At 33.8% G+C, this 17,862-nt stretch overlaps 1 protein-coding gene across 5 annotated transcripts; it reads left to right on the forward strand.

The window, feature by feature from the left end:
- The first annotated feature begins 2,192 nt into the window (after nt 1–2,192).
- Nucleotides 2,193–15,104, forward strand: LOC134707341 (vitelline envelope sperm lysin receptor-like). Of its 5 annotated transcripts, none has more exons than XM_063567018.1 (11): nt 2,193–2,239; nt 2,899–2,948; nt 3,889–3,949; nt 6,107–6,130; nt 7,543–7,733; nt 8,416–8,564; nt 9,761–9,927; nt 10,374–10,464; nt 11,234–11,387; nt 14,132–14,273; nt 14,530–15,104. In XM_063567018.1, the coding sequence occupies exons 1-11, from the start codon at nt 2,221–2,223 to the stop codon at nt 15,024–15,026; spliced, it is 1,545 nt and encodes a 514-aa protein (XP_063423088.1). In that variant the 5' UTR covers nt 2,193–2,220; the 3' UTR covers nt 15,027–15,104. The 5 variants fall into 5 exon arrangements, with proteins under 5 accessions (XP_063423088.1, XP_063423090.1, XP_063423092.1 ...); XM_063567019.1 differs by lacking the exon at nt 2,193–2,239 and adding an exon at nt 2,250–2,363; XM_063567020.1 differs by lacking the exon at nt 6,107–6,130.
- Nucleotides 15,105–17,862: the final 2,758 nt, after the last annotated feature.

Here is a 17,862-nt window from a genome sequence, read left to right on the forward strand (position 1 = left end):
TTGGCCGAACATTGATTGGCGTTTTACAGAACAGTGCTTTCAGTCGTTGTCTAAAGTCTTTGATGCAAAACACATAAATGAATGGATCAAGTAGAAAGTTCAAAAGAATCATGGAATTACATCGAGTCATCCATGATACATCAGCTTCAGATGGAACAAAGATAAGTGAATAAAACGCCACAACAGAACGCGGTATATTCGCCAACAGAGAAATGGCAGTTGTGATTGTAAGTGTGACAATCGGCTGCAGCTTTGTTGATTGGACTGAGTTTTGAGACTTGATCTCTGTTCGCCTCATGACACGTACCATGATAGCCGAATAAACAGCAGCAATCAACAGATATATACACACCATCGGTATATCTACTATAATCAACATTAAAGTGTCGGTGAATGTTATAGCTGAACATCCGTTTGTGCTCTCTTGAGTTGTTAAATCTAGAATCACGTGGAGTATTGCAACGCAGTGAAAAATCAAAAACGCTGCAACTACACCTTTGTTCGAGGTCAGGTTTTGCAAAAACGCATTTTCAGATGCAAACGTTGCGTGAAGTCGCTCTAAGCAAATCAATGCGCATTGATATAATGAGAAGACGAATGTTCCTAAAGTGAATCGTGTTAATGATTTACACGGAGGGATAAAACTGGTGTTCTCAGTACTTAGTTCCTGTAGTATTATAACGATTAGCAATTCTACCAAAGAAAGAATATCACTTATGCTCAAAGACAAAACAAGTTTCTGAAATCTCACTTGCTTCAAATTCGTCGAAGTAACCAACAGTGAAAGTGATATAATATGAGGCAGAAATGACGAGCCGATCACTGCCACACGCACAATCTGAAGCCCATCCATTGTACTATTGTTAACACCAATAGTCTAAAGTTGTCTTGAATATGTATGCGAGATCCTCATCTGAATGCTGATTTTTGCAATAAGTACTGATAAAACATTTCATTCGCTCTTAAATAGATTCATCATCCCAACGTTATAATTGTTGCTAACTCTATGTTATAAAACAAAATAACCGATAATTACATTCATTTGAGAATGATCAAATTAACACATTTTCTTTTCGAACAAAATTCATCAACTATAGGTAATTCAACAAATTACTATGTTATTGACCCTCATATTATATAAAATTTCTTATTATCTATCATTTATATATATGGTAATTTTCTCGATCTATGACATATAATTATTATAAATCCCATTCCTAAATCTAACATGTCAGACGCGAGAGACCCCCTTTGTAATAGAGGGGTCGTCTTTGCAGCAATGTACTAGATGACGAACATAATGGTTTCCGGCAACACTATATTCAAAGAGATGGTTTATCGTCTAAACTACGTAATTTTGGTGCAGACCTTTGATTCTGCTATTTTAACAATGAATTTTATATAAATGTTTTATGTTCTGTAATTCCACAGTCTGATTTGATGTAAATTACATGTATGTGTATAAAAGCTTGAAAAATAAATGTCCCTTATCGCCCATTTTTTTCAACTTGTACATTGATGATTTAGTGCATGACTGTGGATAGAAATAAGTGATGACCAACTGTGCATATTCTTCTCCTACTTATTTGTTTAGAATAAAGGTACATTTAGAAAAACCGACCATGTGATGACTTTATAGCCATTCAATGTCGTTTAAAGTTTCCATCATCATCATCCAGAAATACGCTTCAGACGTACGAAATTAATATATTTGACTCAAGTTGATTATTTTGGGATTTTTCAAGTGTCTTTCTGAGTTAACGTTTTGTTATTTTACAAATCAAATGTAAGAGATTTCTTAAATGTTCTGCTGAACCATCAACCCACTGTGATTTCCTCACACTAATTCAATTCAAAATGTATACTATTTGGATGTAGTTTGCGTTTTTGTAGTTTTATTCTATTTCATTTTGTTTGATAGGGAGAGAGTATCGTGTTGCTCCAGCCATTTTTTGTACAATTATTTCTATGGTATCTTCCGACTCTCTTTTATATGCTCAGAAGCAAGAGATTTTCCATATTACCACTTTTTATAAAGACTTAATTGTACTTTTAAAACAGAACACCTTCATAATAATCTTGTATTACATTTCCTTAGAATTTTACATGTTAGAACAAAAGCCCTTTCAAACAGAGGTAATAAATATAATTTAAAAATGCTGAATCGAGTATACCTATCCATCTGATCACGTTGTTTGCAGAGAAAGGTGAAGGCTACAAATGATCCGTCGGTTTACAGGTAATGTGAAAGTCCAGTAATTTGAGTAAACATATATAATGCATAATATTGGTCAGTGATGGAATTTAGAATTAAGGAGTAAGAGAAAAGACTAGTCGGCCCGGTGTCCGAATGATATGTCCGGGTAGGGTGATACGTCTGCAAACTGTTACCTGGTGAACTAACACGTTAAAATTGAAGCTCAATGTGTCGATCTAGTACAAAGTACGGTTCAAAATTCGCACATGTTCTGGTTGTAAAAATACATTTAACTCCACACAGGATGTGAAGCAGCCATCCTTCATCATTTTCATTTTAGTTTCTTCTGAAACCGATTTATTAAAAAAATGTCACATATACATCGGAATTTCCTTGAAGTTTGATAATAAATACAGGACCTCGTTTTCCATAATCAGATCATATAAACCAGAAAAGAGGATAATGTGTTCCTCTTTATCAAAATAAATGGTCTACGTCAGTGTATTATTTATGCTGTTTTTGGAAAGTTCATAATGTATTTATTATTAACATAGGTTTTCATAGCTTTTAATCTTCCTAAACATGCATGAAATATTTGCCACTAATTCAATGATATATTTCAATATTTTGTTGATCTTATTGTTCATTGAATATGTTTGTGATAATATAATATTTCCATGTAGATACTTTTTTTCTTTCAGACATGCAAGCGATTTGCACATATTTCTTCGTGGTAGTGTCGGTCGTATCGGTAAGATAATCTGTGATGTTTATTTAAGGTTTTTCTCTGACCGAACGAGGCTGATTACTAAACAAACCGTACAGTCAAACGGAAACCCTCCTTTAGCACAGAGTTTTCTTTCAGATCCTTTCAGCTGGGAACTGGCAGTATATCTAACAATATATATGTTCCTGCTTCAGAAGAATGCCGAACATGCGAGGGTTGTATAGCCAGTCACGGTCGTTCAATCATCCTGTGCTTCAGACAGAGGTAGACTTAGTACCGGTATAACCGCCGTCAAACCATGCTGTTTATTAAGACTGATTCGAATCCTGAAAAATTAAAATAAAAAATGATTTACCTCTATGATTTTGCGTTTGCTAGTTGTAAAGGTGTCGACAAAGCGAGACTTAGGCGTTCTGTTTCCGGTGGTGGTGGGGTCGACAATGTATTAGTTTGTGATTATGACAATACATAGGAATCCACTGCTGGGTAGACAAAAACATATTTGGTATACAGTGCATTACTATTCGAACCCTCTACTCATATCAGTCCTGTCTCGTGCTCGACAACAATCTACATGTTATAAGCTCATAATAATAATCAAAAACCCAACTTCACTAATTGTTGATATCGATATCAGGATATACCCGCCATAAAAAGTAAATAAAATTTGTATAATTATGTGACACAGCATGCATTGGAAATGTAGCAGTACCATACAAAATATCCATGCATTGGAAATGTAGCAGTACCATACAAAATATCCATGCATTGGAAATGTAGCAGTATCATACAAAATATCCATGCATTGGAAATGTACCAGTAGAAACAAATAGTCATGCATTGGAAATGTACTAGTATAGATAATAACAATGCATTTAAAAGAAATGTATCAGTGTGAAATGTTACCATTCATTTGAACTGTACTAGTATGAACTGTCTATACTTTTGTTATTTTCATTTACAGGCAGACTACAGTAAATTGCTGACTGGCAACTTCCCTTCACTCGATGATAATATAGTTGCAGGTAGGTAATGATAGTTATACTGTCAATATTTACTCATATACATGGAGTATAAATTATATCTATAATACTAAAATTACGAGGTCCTATTTGTCAGCCGTCATCACGTGAAAACGACGAATCAAAGAATTCAACTTTATATACAACTTATATAGTACAAAGGTGTAGATTAAAAATTACACCACTCCAGGCCCTTTTGTTTTCCACGTAATTAATATTGCCAATAATTAAGAAGTTCCGGGTCGAGTCCGATACCGATACCAATAGTATAATCACCTGTTACTTATTACCTTATCTGTACGTTCCGCATCTGACAGGGGCACCACCAAACAGTGTATGCAGGATTAATATGCTATATACACGGGTCATAATCACAGAGTTGACACTACTAAATTGTCAAATTGTTACCTATTGTAGTATTTTAATCAGTAAGACTTTGTAAGATAACAATACGAATACTAAAAATCTGGACTAAAAATAAGGCGTATAGGTACAGTTTTCAATTTGTTAGCGGGCATGAGTGACGTAAAACAGCGAATCAAAGAATTCAACTTAATTTATAACTCATATAGGACAATGCTGTTGATTGAAGAATACTCCATTCCAGGACCTTTTGTTTTCCAAATAATTAGTATTTAACATGACCAATAATTGATAAGTTCCAGTTCGACAGGTTCAAACAGAAAGATTTGAAAGCAGAGAAAACAGTGTATCTTATAATCGGCATGATTTTATCAGATGACAATACTAATACATGTACTAAAGTAAGGCTTGCGCGTAGTTATATACTTTAATTCAGTCACGGACCCGCGATGTCACGGGTGTGTTCTAGTCAGATAAAATTTTTTATCTTAACCAATTAAGAATAGATTTCCTTTTTTTAAGGCATACAAATTCAGGGCAACAGTTTTGATTAATCTTGGGAAAGATATTCTCGGGTGTTTGTTGACTGCTTACATTTGATAGGAGAGTTGCGCAAGGGAAGCAGAAAATAAATATAAATTACTGCTTCTAATCAAGATATGCAAACAAAGCAACAAACAAAAAATTGGAAAAAAAAGAATGAGTAAATCACATATTAAATGATTCATTTGTAAAAACTGACAAGTTTTGACATTGCAAATTTGAATAAACGTTTCTAAACCAACCTCGTCATAAGCAAATCCAAATTGATATGTAAGAAACACATAAAAAGAAGCAATCGTGATACTGTCACACAAGAATATATTGAAATATTTTTTGAAAGATGGTGCAATATTTTATCTCTTCTATGACCATGTTGAAAAGAAATTCTGGGTTAAATTAGAGAAGGTTTTAATAAAGTTCCAAGCTTGTTTTTAAAGGCCAATAAGGTGGTTTTCAAGAGTAAAAACTAATATATATAAGTAAGTCTGAGTCAGTGACAAATTTATAACAGATTTATCCATCGGATCACCAGCAATGATGGTGCTACATGGCTGTGTACATTATGTATATACACCTCGTCTAAACATCAACCCAACAATGTTAGATCTGTAAATTTGCTTTCGCTAATGTTTTGTTCTTCTCTCGCCGGGATTCGAACCCATGCTAATGAGATACCGTGACACCAAATAGCCTGCACTGTAGCCGTCCCGCTGGATCACACGACCACCTGGACTTCACAATTATAAAGATTTTGTTGGCCGTGTGTTACCTTTCCTCGTCAGTTTTAATCTAGCGTCGTACTACAACTTACGAGTTTAAATTGAAAGCTACGTTCAAACCTATGATTGCGTTTGATAAAAAAACAACAATTTTTAAACGTGTGCATGTAAAATAAATTTCGTTGTAGAAGGGTCTAAATACAGCACAAACAACATTTTTCAAAAGAACAAAAAAGTGAAAAAGTATATATTTAAACAAAACGCATTTTACTAGCAGGTTGAACAACTGGTGTTCTTTAACCCTGCTGACTGCCATTGGCGATTGCCAAATAAAATTGATCACAAGATGTAACAAAATGGATCTTAATATAAATTTAATACTTAACAGAAAACAATTAACTTATGGCCACGATGTTATGCCACAAACATAAGGTGTCAATATATATATATAATTGTTCAGTGTAATATTAGATTATTTGTCATTTTTACATGTTGTACTGAACGAAAAAAAACCTCTAAAAATTGTTTTTCAAAGGTTATAAAAATAACCACAAACAACGTAAGTATTATATAGCAGTTTACAATATTCATCATGATTGTTCTCATCAAACATCAAGTAATACCCTCGCATGTTGGTTGTCTTTTGTCGTTTAGTTTTTGGTAACACTGATGTACGTTAACGATATATCACCATATAAGGTTCTATCCTGTTACCATTTTTAGTACAAATGTATCCTGTCACTAAAAGTAGTATTGCATTTTGTATATGCTAAACTCAGTAAATTGTGAAGATTTAGACGTTAAATCCTTTAAATGAGTGCAAAAAAAATATTTCATTATGTGAAAATTTTATGTAACAATATTACATAATACTTTTTTAAAACATTTTATTTTGATACTGTCTGTCCTGATACTGTACCCATAGTAACAGGATAGACACTTTTTCGTTGCATTTACTAATTATCCATTTGATTCATTGATAATTTTCTTTTACGGGGATTTTAGTTTCCAACACGTAATTGCACTTTTTACAAGAATTGTTGTAAATAATAAAGTAGTTAGTAACAGCATAGACACGTTAAAGGGTATCCCTTATTTTTGTTCCCTAATGCCTTGATTAATTTTCTCTGCACTGTTACTGTTATGCAAGACATTTGCTGTGTTATATTTTAGGATGCTTTGAGCTTTTGAAATTATCACGGAAATTCAACGGTTAATTTAGTATCTGAAACATGATAGACATTCATTAATTTTCATGTACGCCTATTGAAATATGTTGCAAAGAATAATATTTTAGGAGAGATTTATGATTAAAATTCGAAAAAAAGTTCCTTTTGAAGATATCAAGACGATCAGAAAATACGGAAAAAAATACACTGATCCTGTTTTCACATAAATTACGCAAAAATCCAATTTATCAAACATATTTCAAACTAGATCTAAATCATGTTTATTATTGATGTTTTGACTCATAAATCCTAATTGTAAAGCAATATAAAAATGAGCATAAATGTACTGAAAATTCTACCTTTTTTTAAATGACCAAATTGTGCATGTAAAGAATCTGATACAGTGTAACATCTAGTCAGCATAATCCCAAATTCTCATGTCAATAATCCACAACAACATAATTATCGTTGCATACATTTGTGTGCTTACTGGAAATGGATCACTAGAGAACCTGAAACAATTTAAATTATAAGAGAGATATGAATACAATGAAACTTGTTTCAAGAGACCGATAAAAGGAGAGGAAAAAAGTGGTCTCTTAAGACAGGTTTTTTTTTAATACAGGTTCAAACTATTACATGAAATGTTCTACAGAGGGATCTGAAAATAAACTCATCATAGATACCAGGACTAAATTTATGGTCTTATTATACAGGTTTTTGCTTAATACAGGTGGTTTCTAAAGCAGGTTTGACTGTATATAAGGCAGATCTGATAAATATGATTTATTTTATTAAATAGTCGACCCACATTGTTCTCATGACGCCAAACATCCGGCTAATGTGACTGTAACAGCCGATATGGACGTCAATGTTTTCATACACTGCGAAAACGGAAGAACGTTTCATGTGGACCAGGATGAAGATCAGGTTCATTACATAGCTCATGTACACTACTCCGGGAACGCATCTGCTGACAACTGTGTATTTCATGTATGTATATTAGTACTAGATCACATTCTTATGAATTTTAACAGCTTTTTAATTTAAAAACAAAAATACCAAAAAACGCCTTGGGCGTCACAGAAAACATATAAAATAGCCTTTCAAGACGTCAATTGAAAGTATTTGACTATATTGGAACATGTTCATGTGGGTTGTGGGTGGTAAAACGTACAGTTGTAAGTCAAAGATAGCTCTGAAGTCCAACGCCTGTTTTATCAGACGGTCCTATCCTGTATAATAAAACAGCAGTTGGACGACAGAGCTATCTCGGACTATGCTTTTGTATACAGCAGATTTGTATTTGCCGATCCGATTGCCATTGGAGTACAATGCATTTTGGACATTTTTTTCTGTTACAGTATTACCTATTGCATATGTATAATGTATATATACTGTTAACTGGTGATATGGTGTGGGTCACTCTCTGCATGCTTACTGAAGAATATGGAAAATACAAAAAAAGATTCGAAGATTTATTTAGAATTTTATTTCTTTCTTGCAGCCTTTAGAACAAATAAATATATATTTTCATGTATTGTAGCAAAGTTCATTGTGAGGTCATGACTTACATATTTTATTTGTATCGTTTATTTGTGAGTGGGCTTTTTTTCTAATCATAAAGCCTCCAAAAAACATTTAACTTACTCCCAGTAAATCTTTTCTTCTTCAGAGCAATAACAACTCACAATTCTATCAGGTGGCTTTAGAAATCTATTTCATACAAAATGGTGTGTTCCAGTATAAAGATGCCTACATTGTTACGTGTTCATATGCAGAGTATGGAACCAATGAAACTCAAGGAAATGAAGTTGATGTCCCGTATGTATTAGGGAGCAACCATTAGATTGCAACCATTCAACTTTAAGGGGTTATGGTTTTTTTGTCGGAGATAGAATTAATGTTTAAACACTATCAACTTTTTAAAATTTAACACTACTGATTAACAACCAGAGTAAACCATGATACTCTTTAAAATTGCTAATTAGTCTATTAGTTTTTTCTCCGATGAGCACAGCAAAAGTGGTCTTTGAAGAATTTGATCAATTCCCAACTTCAACGTCAACGCTCGTCAAAATGCATACTATAGGCATCTATTCACTTGGAGTTCGGATAATTTTGTTTCGGTCATGGACTAATACACTTACCTTGTTAGGTCTAATATGAATCAGGGTACATTCATATGTACATTTTATCGTTTTGAACATTTATGGTTTATCTTTAAATTGATCGTCAACGCGTCCATCAATCCGTTTATTCACATGCGTAGTAGAATTTTATTAAAATGATGTTTCTTTAAAAAAAAAAATAACGCCCGGTTTCGTGGACACCGTATATTTCGAATGGGTTCGATACCAAACGGGTACTGTAATATCATAGCCTGTTTATTTGATGCTTAAGTCACCGTTAAGCAAACTAGTTTGGATTTCAAATTATGTGTCCGATTAGTGAAGTCTACCTTTTGGACGTTTAGCTTCATGTAATCAAATACATAAAAAACACCGACTCAGTGAATGGATTTTTCACTTTCAAATATAAAGATGTTTGTGTCCTTATATGCATAAATAAACTCATCCTCGATACCAGGATTGAATTTCTGTTTTTGCGCCAAACGCGCGTTTTGTCTGCAAAAAAATCGTCAGTGACGCTCGAATAAAAAACATTTTAAAAGGCCAAATTAAGTAAGAAGTTTGCACTGAGGACCCAAAACTCCTAAAAGTTTTGCCAAATACGGCTATGTTAATCTATTCCTGATGCAGAAAAGTCTTAGTATTTCCAAAATTCAAAGTTTTTAAAACATCTAATATTTAATTATGACCATTTCAATGATAATGCATGTCAACACAGAAGTGCTGACTACTGGGCTGCTGATACCCTAGGGGAATAAAAAGTCCAACAATCTATCATCACCAATATTGGCAAGCAAACCACATCTTATCATTTTCTTATAAAACCTATCGATTGCGTACTCAGTTACACACATTGTTCAGTTGTGCATATTTAAACTTATTTTGCAGCATTGTTGCTCCATATGAGACGTATAAACATCTTCATCGTGTCCACAACCATACACATACCAATGACTCATCGACATTCAATGTAGATATTCTAGATAACAGAGAACAAATCGTTGTTGGTCAAATACCACTGGGAAAGAAAATCAAAATCCGTGTTACAATGACAGGTAAGTAAAAAGTGCGGTACCTCTTCCAACTGAATCTCACTGCATAGAGATATTTCGTTAAAAGTGTAAACATGAGGGTCAAGATGAGGATAACAAAAACAAAAAAGAATGATGAGTCAAAAGTATGGAAAGAAAAAACGTGCAAAGTAGAGAAAATTGGCATAAACATTTGATTATACAGAAGTGTAGGCCATTGAACGCCTGTAAAGACATATGATAAAGGAAATACATGATATACATGTATCTACAGAACAAATCTTTTCTTTGAGGTGTAGTTTCTGAGCATGCTTGCTCCCTTGTCTTTTTTAAGTGATGTTTAATATCTTCAAACTACTGATCTCTTTTGTTAAAAAGAAAACGGACATCAATAAGTCGCTTTGAAAAATGTTGGAGACAATTTTGTTTTACTTAAAAAAATCTTTTGATCTTTTGATTTTTATTGACAGCTGGTTCAGCTGCCGAGGTAGGATTTCACGTGTTCATGTGTGAAGCCAAGGGTTCGGAAGGAACGCGACCATTTGCATTTATTAGAGAAGGGTAAGTATACACCATTGGCTATATATTTCTTAAATTATGACTCACTGTCATATATAAAACTTGTACAACTTTCCTCACTATGATTGTGCTAGACAAATGTAGATGCAATATTTAAACTACATGTAGTTGCACTTATAAGTTGACAGTGTTTGCTTAAAGGTAAGAATAATAAATATATGTTTCTAGTTCTTGCATGTCTGTAGTTCAAGATTGATTGTTGTGTTATTTATTTGTTTACTTTATACATACATAAACAATGCTTTTGTGGTTAGAATTGGGTCTGATCACTATCTCAAGGGAGGAGAAACTTCAATACGTACACTCTTAATGTCATGCCGGTCGGTTGTTTTTTTTAGAGTTAACCGGAATCTCCATGTGTATAGCACTGTTTATAACTGATGAATAACAATTTCGTATACATATAAGTAGAGTGCACCTTAAATTTAATTTGGCAACTGACTGAAATGATTGATGGCAATAAAGATAATGATCTACATACCACACTCATGTTGCCTCACTCGCAGAGTCCAAAAAAATGCATGTAGGATGATTCAGATATGAAATACTAGATATATGAGATGTATAGAATAGATAATATTGTATACAAAAAAATACAACATAGAATAGAAAATAAAGAGGGTGCTAAAATGCTAAGAACAGACAATAAGAGGCAAAATATAAAAATAGAGAAAACTGGCCTAACAATTCCGGAATAGAGAAATGAAAATCCACCCCGAATCTCTTATGTTGTCAACATACATTTTTACAGGTGTGGAGAGGGGTTCATTATTCCGAAAAATTTAGGATTCACCTCAAATGGTCTAACAGCAGAAAGTCCATTTTTCAAAGCATTTGGATTGTATGGAAGCCCAACAGTGACACATGAGTGCCATTTCTATGTGTGTCATGAAAATTGTGATGGGGTATGTGTATTTATATCTTGCTTTTAAAAACAAGTGTGTGTAACATTTTCTTGGTATGGCCTAACCATATTTATGTAATTCTTATGTACGGCTTTGGCCTAAAAAGATGTCCGTCTGTCCGGTTAATTTTTTTAAGATTGTTTGATGTAGAGTATTTGTAGATGGGTTTTTTTTACTTTGTTGTGTTGGTGGAATGCTTTCGAATACGTTAGTCCCTGTCTAGTATCTCTAGTTAATACACCATTTGTTGCGTTTGCAATCTTGTTCAAATGGTTATTGCCTTGAAGCCCCCAGAAAGAAGAAAGATTTTAAAGAATCGAAGTTTTCTGGAAGTTGTACAATACATGAGCATACACACAGGTATGTTTATCAACACATTGTATAGAATAAGCACTAGCAATAACATTGTTAAAGGGGGATTTGATGCAATGATTTGACTAAACTTCTTGTATTTGATTTATAACACACTAAGTTACAAAAAGTCTCAAATAAATGATTAAGCATACTATGGATTCGATAATATGTATTAACATTTCGTGAGTATTTGTTTGAGCGTCATCTAATTAACCATTGAGATGACTTTCGAAGAATGCCGATGGTCAAATAACCCGATATCAACATAAATATAAATAGGTAGCGGCCACTTAGATTTGATTTGTCTATGTCTGTTTAATTTCGTATTGTAGGTAAAAAGTATGTTTATCATCTTTTTTACATGCCTTTGAATGCTTTTTTTGTGAGTTGAATCAGTCAACTAAGTAGTTCATCCTTGTTTGACTTTCATTAATGTAGACGTTCTTTTCCTTTTAAATTAATAAATGTAAAATCAGTAACCCAACTCAGGCTAAGGGGTTAAAATTGTTTAGCTTATGTTGACAATATTTAACGAAATCGGCCGCTGAAAGCAAATTATCATTTCACTGTACATGTATAACTTTCATTGATAATTGAATAAAAAAATCATATTTTAATGTTTTTTCTATATATTAAACATGTAAGTGTCTTAGTAGTATGTCCAAAGATTTTGGACCACAAACATTTAAAAAGGAAATGAAGATAACAAACAGTCAATAAAAGGCGAAGTCGTAGAAACAAATACGCAAGGACCATTCTTTCTTACGTTATCGGAGTCGAACTGAAAACAAAATTTCTTGAATTTTTTAACGTTCCGCATCTACGATAGTAGAGGGGCATTATGTTTTCTGGTCTCTGCGTCCGTCCGTCTGTCTGATCGTCCGTTCATACGTCTGTCTGTCCCGCTTCAGGTTAAAGTTCTTGGTTAAGGTAGTTTTTGATGAAGTTGAAGTCCAATCAACTTGAAACTTAGTACACATGGTCCGAGTACACAGTTATTTCGTAGTGCATTTCTTTTAGACAATAAATTTAAATAAAAAAAATCCCACCTGCGCTTTCTCAATAACATTTTTACAGTATGTTGTACTACTTTTGGGACAAATTATATCAAAATTATAGAAAACTTCATCAGCTCTAACTCAAAATATGGACAATTTTGTGTTAAGGGGGTCTTGAAATCTTTTGACAGCTTCCGAAGTGCTAATTTTTGACCTTTTTCAGCTGGACCTAATCACTACTTTACCTAAATATTTATGACCCAAATTTTTTTACAGTGTCATTTCACCCCCAACTTGCTATATGAAGCATAAAACATGGAGAATTAAATTTGATTTGGAAGGGGTATAACAAAAATAGGCAAGTAACACACTGTCCACATTAAGGACTATATTTGTGGACACGAAAATCAAAGGACGATAACTGTGTACTCGGACCGGACAACGAAAATCAAAGGACGATAACTGTGTACTCGGACCGGACAACGAAAATCAAAGGACGATAACTGTGTACTCGGACCACATGTTCCCTGTGATATGATTTTTCGAATTTTAATGCCAAATTAGAGTTTTTATCCCAATTTCACGGTCCACTGAACATAGAAAATGATAGTGCCAGTGGGGCATCCGTGTACTGGGGACACATTCTTGTTTTATATTAATTGAGGCTTGTTTTAATCAGCTTAATAAATTTGCACTGGTGTCAATAATAAATATCCAAAGGAGGTGCAATGTAAAAAATGAATGTATGCATAATAAGTATGATGAGACAGCAACCCAAAAATTCAGAAACTAACAGACATCCACAGGTCAACGCAACTTACCTAGGCTTCTAACAATAGACGTTCATACAATATGTTACATCGAGTTTAAAAATAAAGTTTGATCTAATAAAATAAGATCTCCACTTTGCTCTGTTAGATGTTTTTGTCGCGAGCAATTTTGGTAAGATTTTAATAAATCAAAGAAATTTAAAATCGACTATAAAAAGTTTAAACTCGCTGCATTTGTATGCAGATGTTCTAAGTCAACAGCCTGCTTAATGGTTTTCGTTTCTTGATGTGGTTCATGAGTGTTTCTCGGTAAAAAAAAAAACAGATTTGAGCGCTGGTTTTCCTTTTTGAATCGTTTTTCTATAATCATTTTGGTGTCCTTTATAGCTTGCAACTTCTTGTGAGCCAAGGCTGTGTGTTGAAGGCAGTATTTTGAGCTATAATTGTGACGTAGAAGCAGAGTCGTCTCAATGGCTCTCATACAACATCTTCTTATTTCTATTAAGACTCTTGCCGCTAAAACAAAATACTCATATGACAAAATATAGAAACTAAGATACAGAATGGAAAAACTAACTATTAATTCATAGAAAATAAGATTTGAGATTTTTTTTTATTTCAGAGTTCCTGTATCTATAGTCATTTTCCGACTGGTGGTGGACGTCGTCGTCGTGATACTTCTTATGTATCTCATGACCGGGGGATGCAACAATCGGGAACAGGAAAACCTCGGGTTAGGCATTCTGTTAAACGGATAAGAGCAGGTATTTCTTTTCTTTTTTTTTTAAAGTTTACTTGAAAAAAAATGTATGCTGACAGTAGTAATGCTTAAATGATCAAAATTGGAACAATTAAAAAAAAAAACGTTTTCTAAAATATTAATATTTGTTAAGTATATTTTCACGGTGGTAACCTTTTAAAGTTTCGAGTTTTATTACAAAAAAATACACATAATGTTCAAAGAACTGAAATTGTCTTTCATACATGTAATAATTTAACACTGTCTATCTTAATCATCAGGTATGACTGCTGTAAATGAAGACATTGATTTTGTCAACCATTTCAACAGTTTCAACGACGATACAAACCAGCAAAAGGACAAGGACAGCAAAGATGATAAAACAGATGACACTTTAGAAAAAGGTATTAAAAACCCCGTTGGAACACACGAGAGTCGGAATACAAATGCAGAAGTACCGTTTGCTTCTTCCAGAGAAAGAAAATCTCTCAAACCACGTACTAGAAAAACAGAAGAAGCAGGAAAATCCATGAATGATGGAATTAAACAAAGAAAACTGATGTCTTCAGAAGATATGCAACACAACTCCCTAAGAATGAAGATTCTGTCCGCAGAACAGGTGCAGTTTGACCGTCCCGAAATGGAACTGCATGTTAAGATTCTAACAATTATACTTATGTCAGCAGCGTCTATTGCTTTAATGGCGATGTTTGTAACTGTCACGTGCATCTTGTATAAAAATTCAAGCAGACATACCACACTTATCATACAGGACTGAGTCTTGAAAATACAATGGGACGGATATCAGGCATAAAGATAACGATGGTGTTTTCTGTTAATAAAATATATATAATCATGTATATGTCGCTTTTGGTCATACAATTGTTTGCGGGCACAAGGTGGCCAGTGGCCATTATAGATATTCGAACCCTTTGCTCTAAAACAAAAATATTGTACAAATTTAAGTCTCTAGTTGGACATGAAGAACGTTTCCATTAATATATCCCCAGAACTAAAAATTAAAGAAACAACAGACACTGCTTCCTCTGCCTCATTTTTAGACTTATATCTCGAATTTGACTTACACAGTCTTCTCAGTACCAAAATCTATGATAAAAGAGACGATTTTAATTTTGAAATTATAAATTACCCCAACCTTAGTAGCAATATACCAACTTCACCTGCAAATGGGATATATATTTCCCAACTTATTCGATATTCAAGAGCTTGCAGCTCCTACTCAGACTTTGTAAAACGTCATCAGTGTCTGAGTAGAAAGTTGATGAACCAGGGATATGTCAAGGAACGTCTCGTCCTTTTTCTTGAAAAAAAAGTCCATCGGAAGGTACCAAGACCTTGGTGATATATATTCCGTATCAACTTTACACATAATACATGATGGTCTTGATGTATAGATTCTGCGTACTGATGTTGTTTATCATCTTAACGATGTGTTTTATTGTTCTTTCATTTGTCTTTGTTCTATTATTTATATTACTTTTACTGTTGGATTGTTTTATGTGATATCCGTTTAATGTGGCTCGGTTCTTATACATCCCGTCAATGTGTTTGTATTGTCTTTCAATTTTTTGGTAGTACGTGTGTTTTGTATATGCGACTTTTTGCATTACTTTGGTTCTTATAACATGACTTTGTATTTAAAAATGTCCAGTCAGTATGATATTGTTCTATTTTATGTCATTATGATATATTTCTGTTATGAATTACAAAATACGTTGAACCACAAACGTCAAATTTATTCAATTGCGTAGTGGAATTAACTATTTGTGGATTCTTATAAATTCTATATAACTTTTGGAAAATTTTAAATCTCGGTCTATTTCTGAAATTTATTCTTACATACTTTTGATTTTTTAACCCTGTATGGTATCATTGCCTATGTGAAATTTTAAAATTGTTTGTTAGGCTTTGTTTGTACATTGAACGACAAATATATGTGACGTATATTACATTTTCTGACGTTATGGTAAGCAAATTAATGAATGTGTTTGTAGATAGATGTTGACAGCATTGGGGTTAGGGTTATATACGGCATTAGGGTTAGGGTTATAGACAGCATTATGGTTAGGGTTATAGACAGCATTAGTATTAGGGTTAAAGGCAGCATTAGTATTAGGGTTATAGACAGCATTAGTATTAGGGTTATAGACAGCATTAGGGTTAGGGTTATAGACAGCATTAGGGTTAGGGTTATAGGCAGCATTAGTATTAGGGTTAAAGGCAGCATTAGTATTAGGGTTATAGACAGCATTAGGGTTAGGGTTATAGGCAGCATTAGTATTAGGGTTAAAGGCAGCATTAGTATTAGGGTTATAGACAGCATTAGGGTTAGGGTTCTAGAAAGCATTAGGGTAAGATTCACAGACAACATTAGGGTTATAGTCAAAGACAGCATTACGGTTAGGATTATAGAAGGCACTAGGGTTAGAGTTGTAGACAGCATTCGGGTCAGGGTTATATACAGCATTAGGGTTAGGGTTATAGACAGCACTAGGGTTAGGGTTATAGACAGTACATGGTGAGGGTTAAAGACAGCATTAGGGTTAGGGTTATAGATAGCTTTGGGGTAAGGATTATAAACAGCATTAGGGTCAGAGTTACAGACATCATTAGGGTTAGGGTTAAATACAGCATTAGGGTTAGTGTTATAGACAGTATTAGGGTGAGCGTTAAAGACATAATTAGGGTTAGGGTTATAGATAGCTTTATGGTTTGGCTTATTAACAGCATTAGGGTCAGAGTTACAGACAGCATTAGGATTAGGGTTAGGGTTATAGACAGCATTAGGGTTAGGGTTAAAGACAGCTTTAGGGTTAGGGTTATAGACAGCATTAGGGTTAAGGTTAAAGACATCACTAGGGTTAGGGTTATAGATAGCATTATGGCTTGGGTTAAAGACAGCACTAGGGTTAGGGTTATAGACAGTATTATGGTTAAGGTTATAAACAGCATTAGAGTTAGGGTTATAGACAGCTTTAGTGTTAGGGTTATAGACAGCATTAGGGTTAGGGTTATAGACAGCTTTAGTGTTAGGGTTATAGACAGCTTTAGTGTTAGGGTTATAGACAGCATTAGGGTTAGGGTTATAGACATCATTAGAGTTAGGGTTATAGACAGCATTAGGATTAGGGTTATAGACATCATTAGAGTTAGGGTTATAGACAGTATTAGGGTTAAGGTTATAAACAGCATTTGGGTTAGGGTTATAGACAGAATTAGTGTTAGGGTTATAGACAGAACTAGGGTTCGGGTTATAGGCAGCATTACATATATATAGGGTTAGGGTTATAGACAACATTATGATTACGGTTACAGACAGCATTCGGGTCAGGGCTATAGACAGAATTAAGGTGAGGGTTAAACACAGCATTAGTATTAGGGTTATAGACAGCATTAGGGTTACTATATATAGGTTTACAGACAGCATAAGGGTTAGGGTTGTAGACAGTATTAGGGTTAGGGTTAAAGACAGCATTAGGGTTAGAGTTATAGACAGCTTTTGGGTTAGGTTTATAGACAGCATTATGGTAAAGGTTATAGACAGCATTAGGGTTAGGGTTAGGGTAAAAGACAACATTAGGGTTAGGAATATA

The sequence above is a fragment of the Mytilus trossulus genome, chromosome 2 (genome assembly GCF_036588685.1).
Source record: "Mytilus trossulus isolate FHL-02 chromosome 2, PNRI_Mtr1.1.1.hap1, whole genome shotgun sequence".
Taxonomy (NCBI): Eukaryota; Metazoa; Mollusca; class Bivalvia; order Mytilida; family Mytilidae; genus Mytilus; species Mytilus trossulus.

What these genes read in the sequence shown, in the direction of transcription:
- LOC134707341 (XM_063567018.1), top strand. An exon ending in TGGTAGTGTCGGTCGTATCG is followed by an intron (nt 2,949 to 3,888) that starts GTAAGATAATCT and finishes TTTCATTTACAG; the next exon opens with GCAGACTACAGTAAATTGCT. An exon ending in CGATGATAATATAGTTGCAG is followed by an intron (nt 3,950 to 6,106) that starts GTAGGTAATGAT and finishes TGTTTTTCAAAG; the next exon opens with GTTATAAAAATAACCACAAA.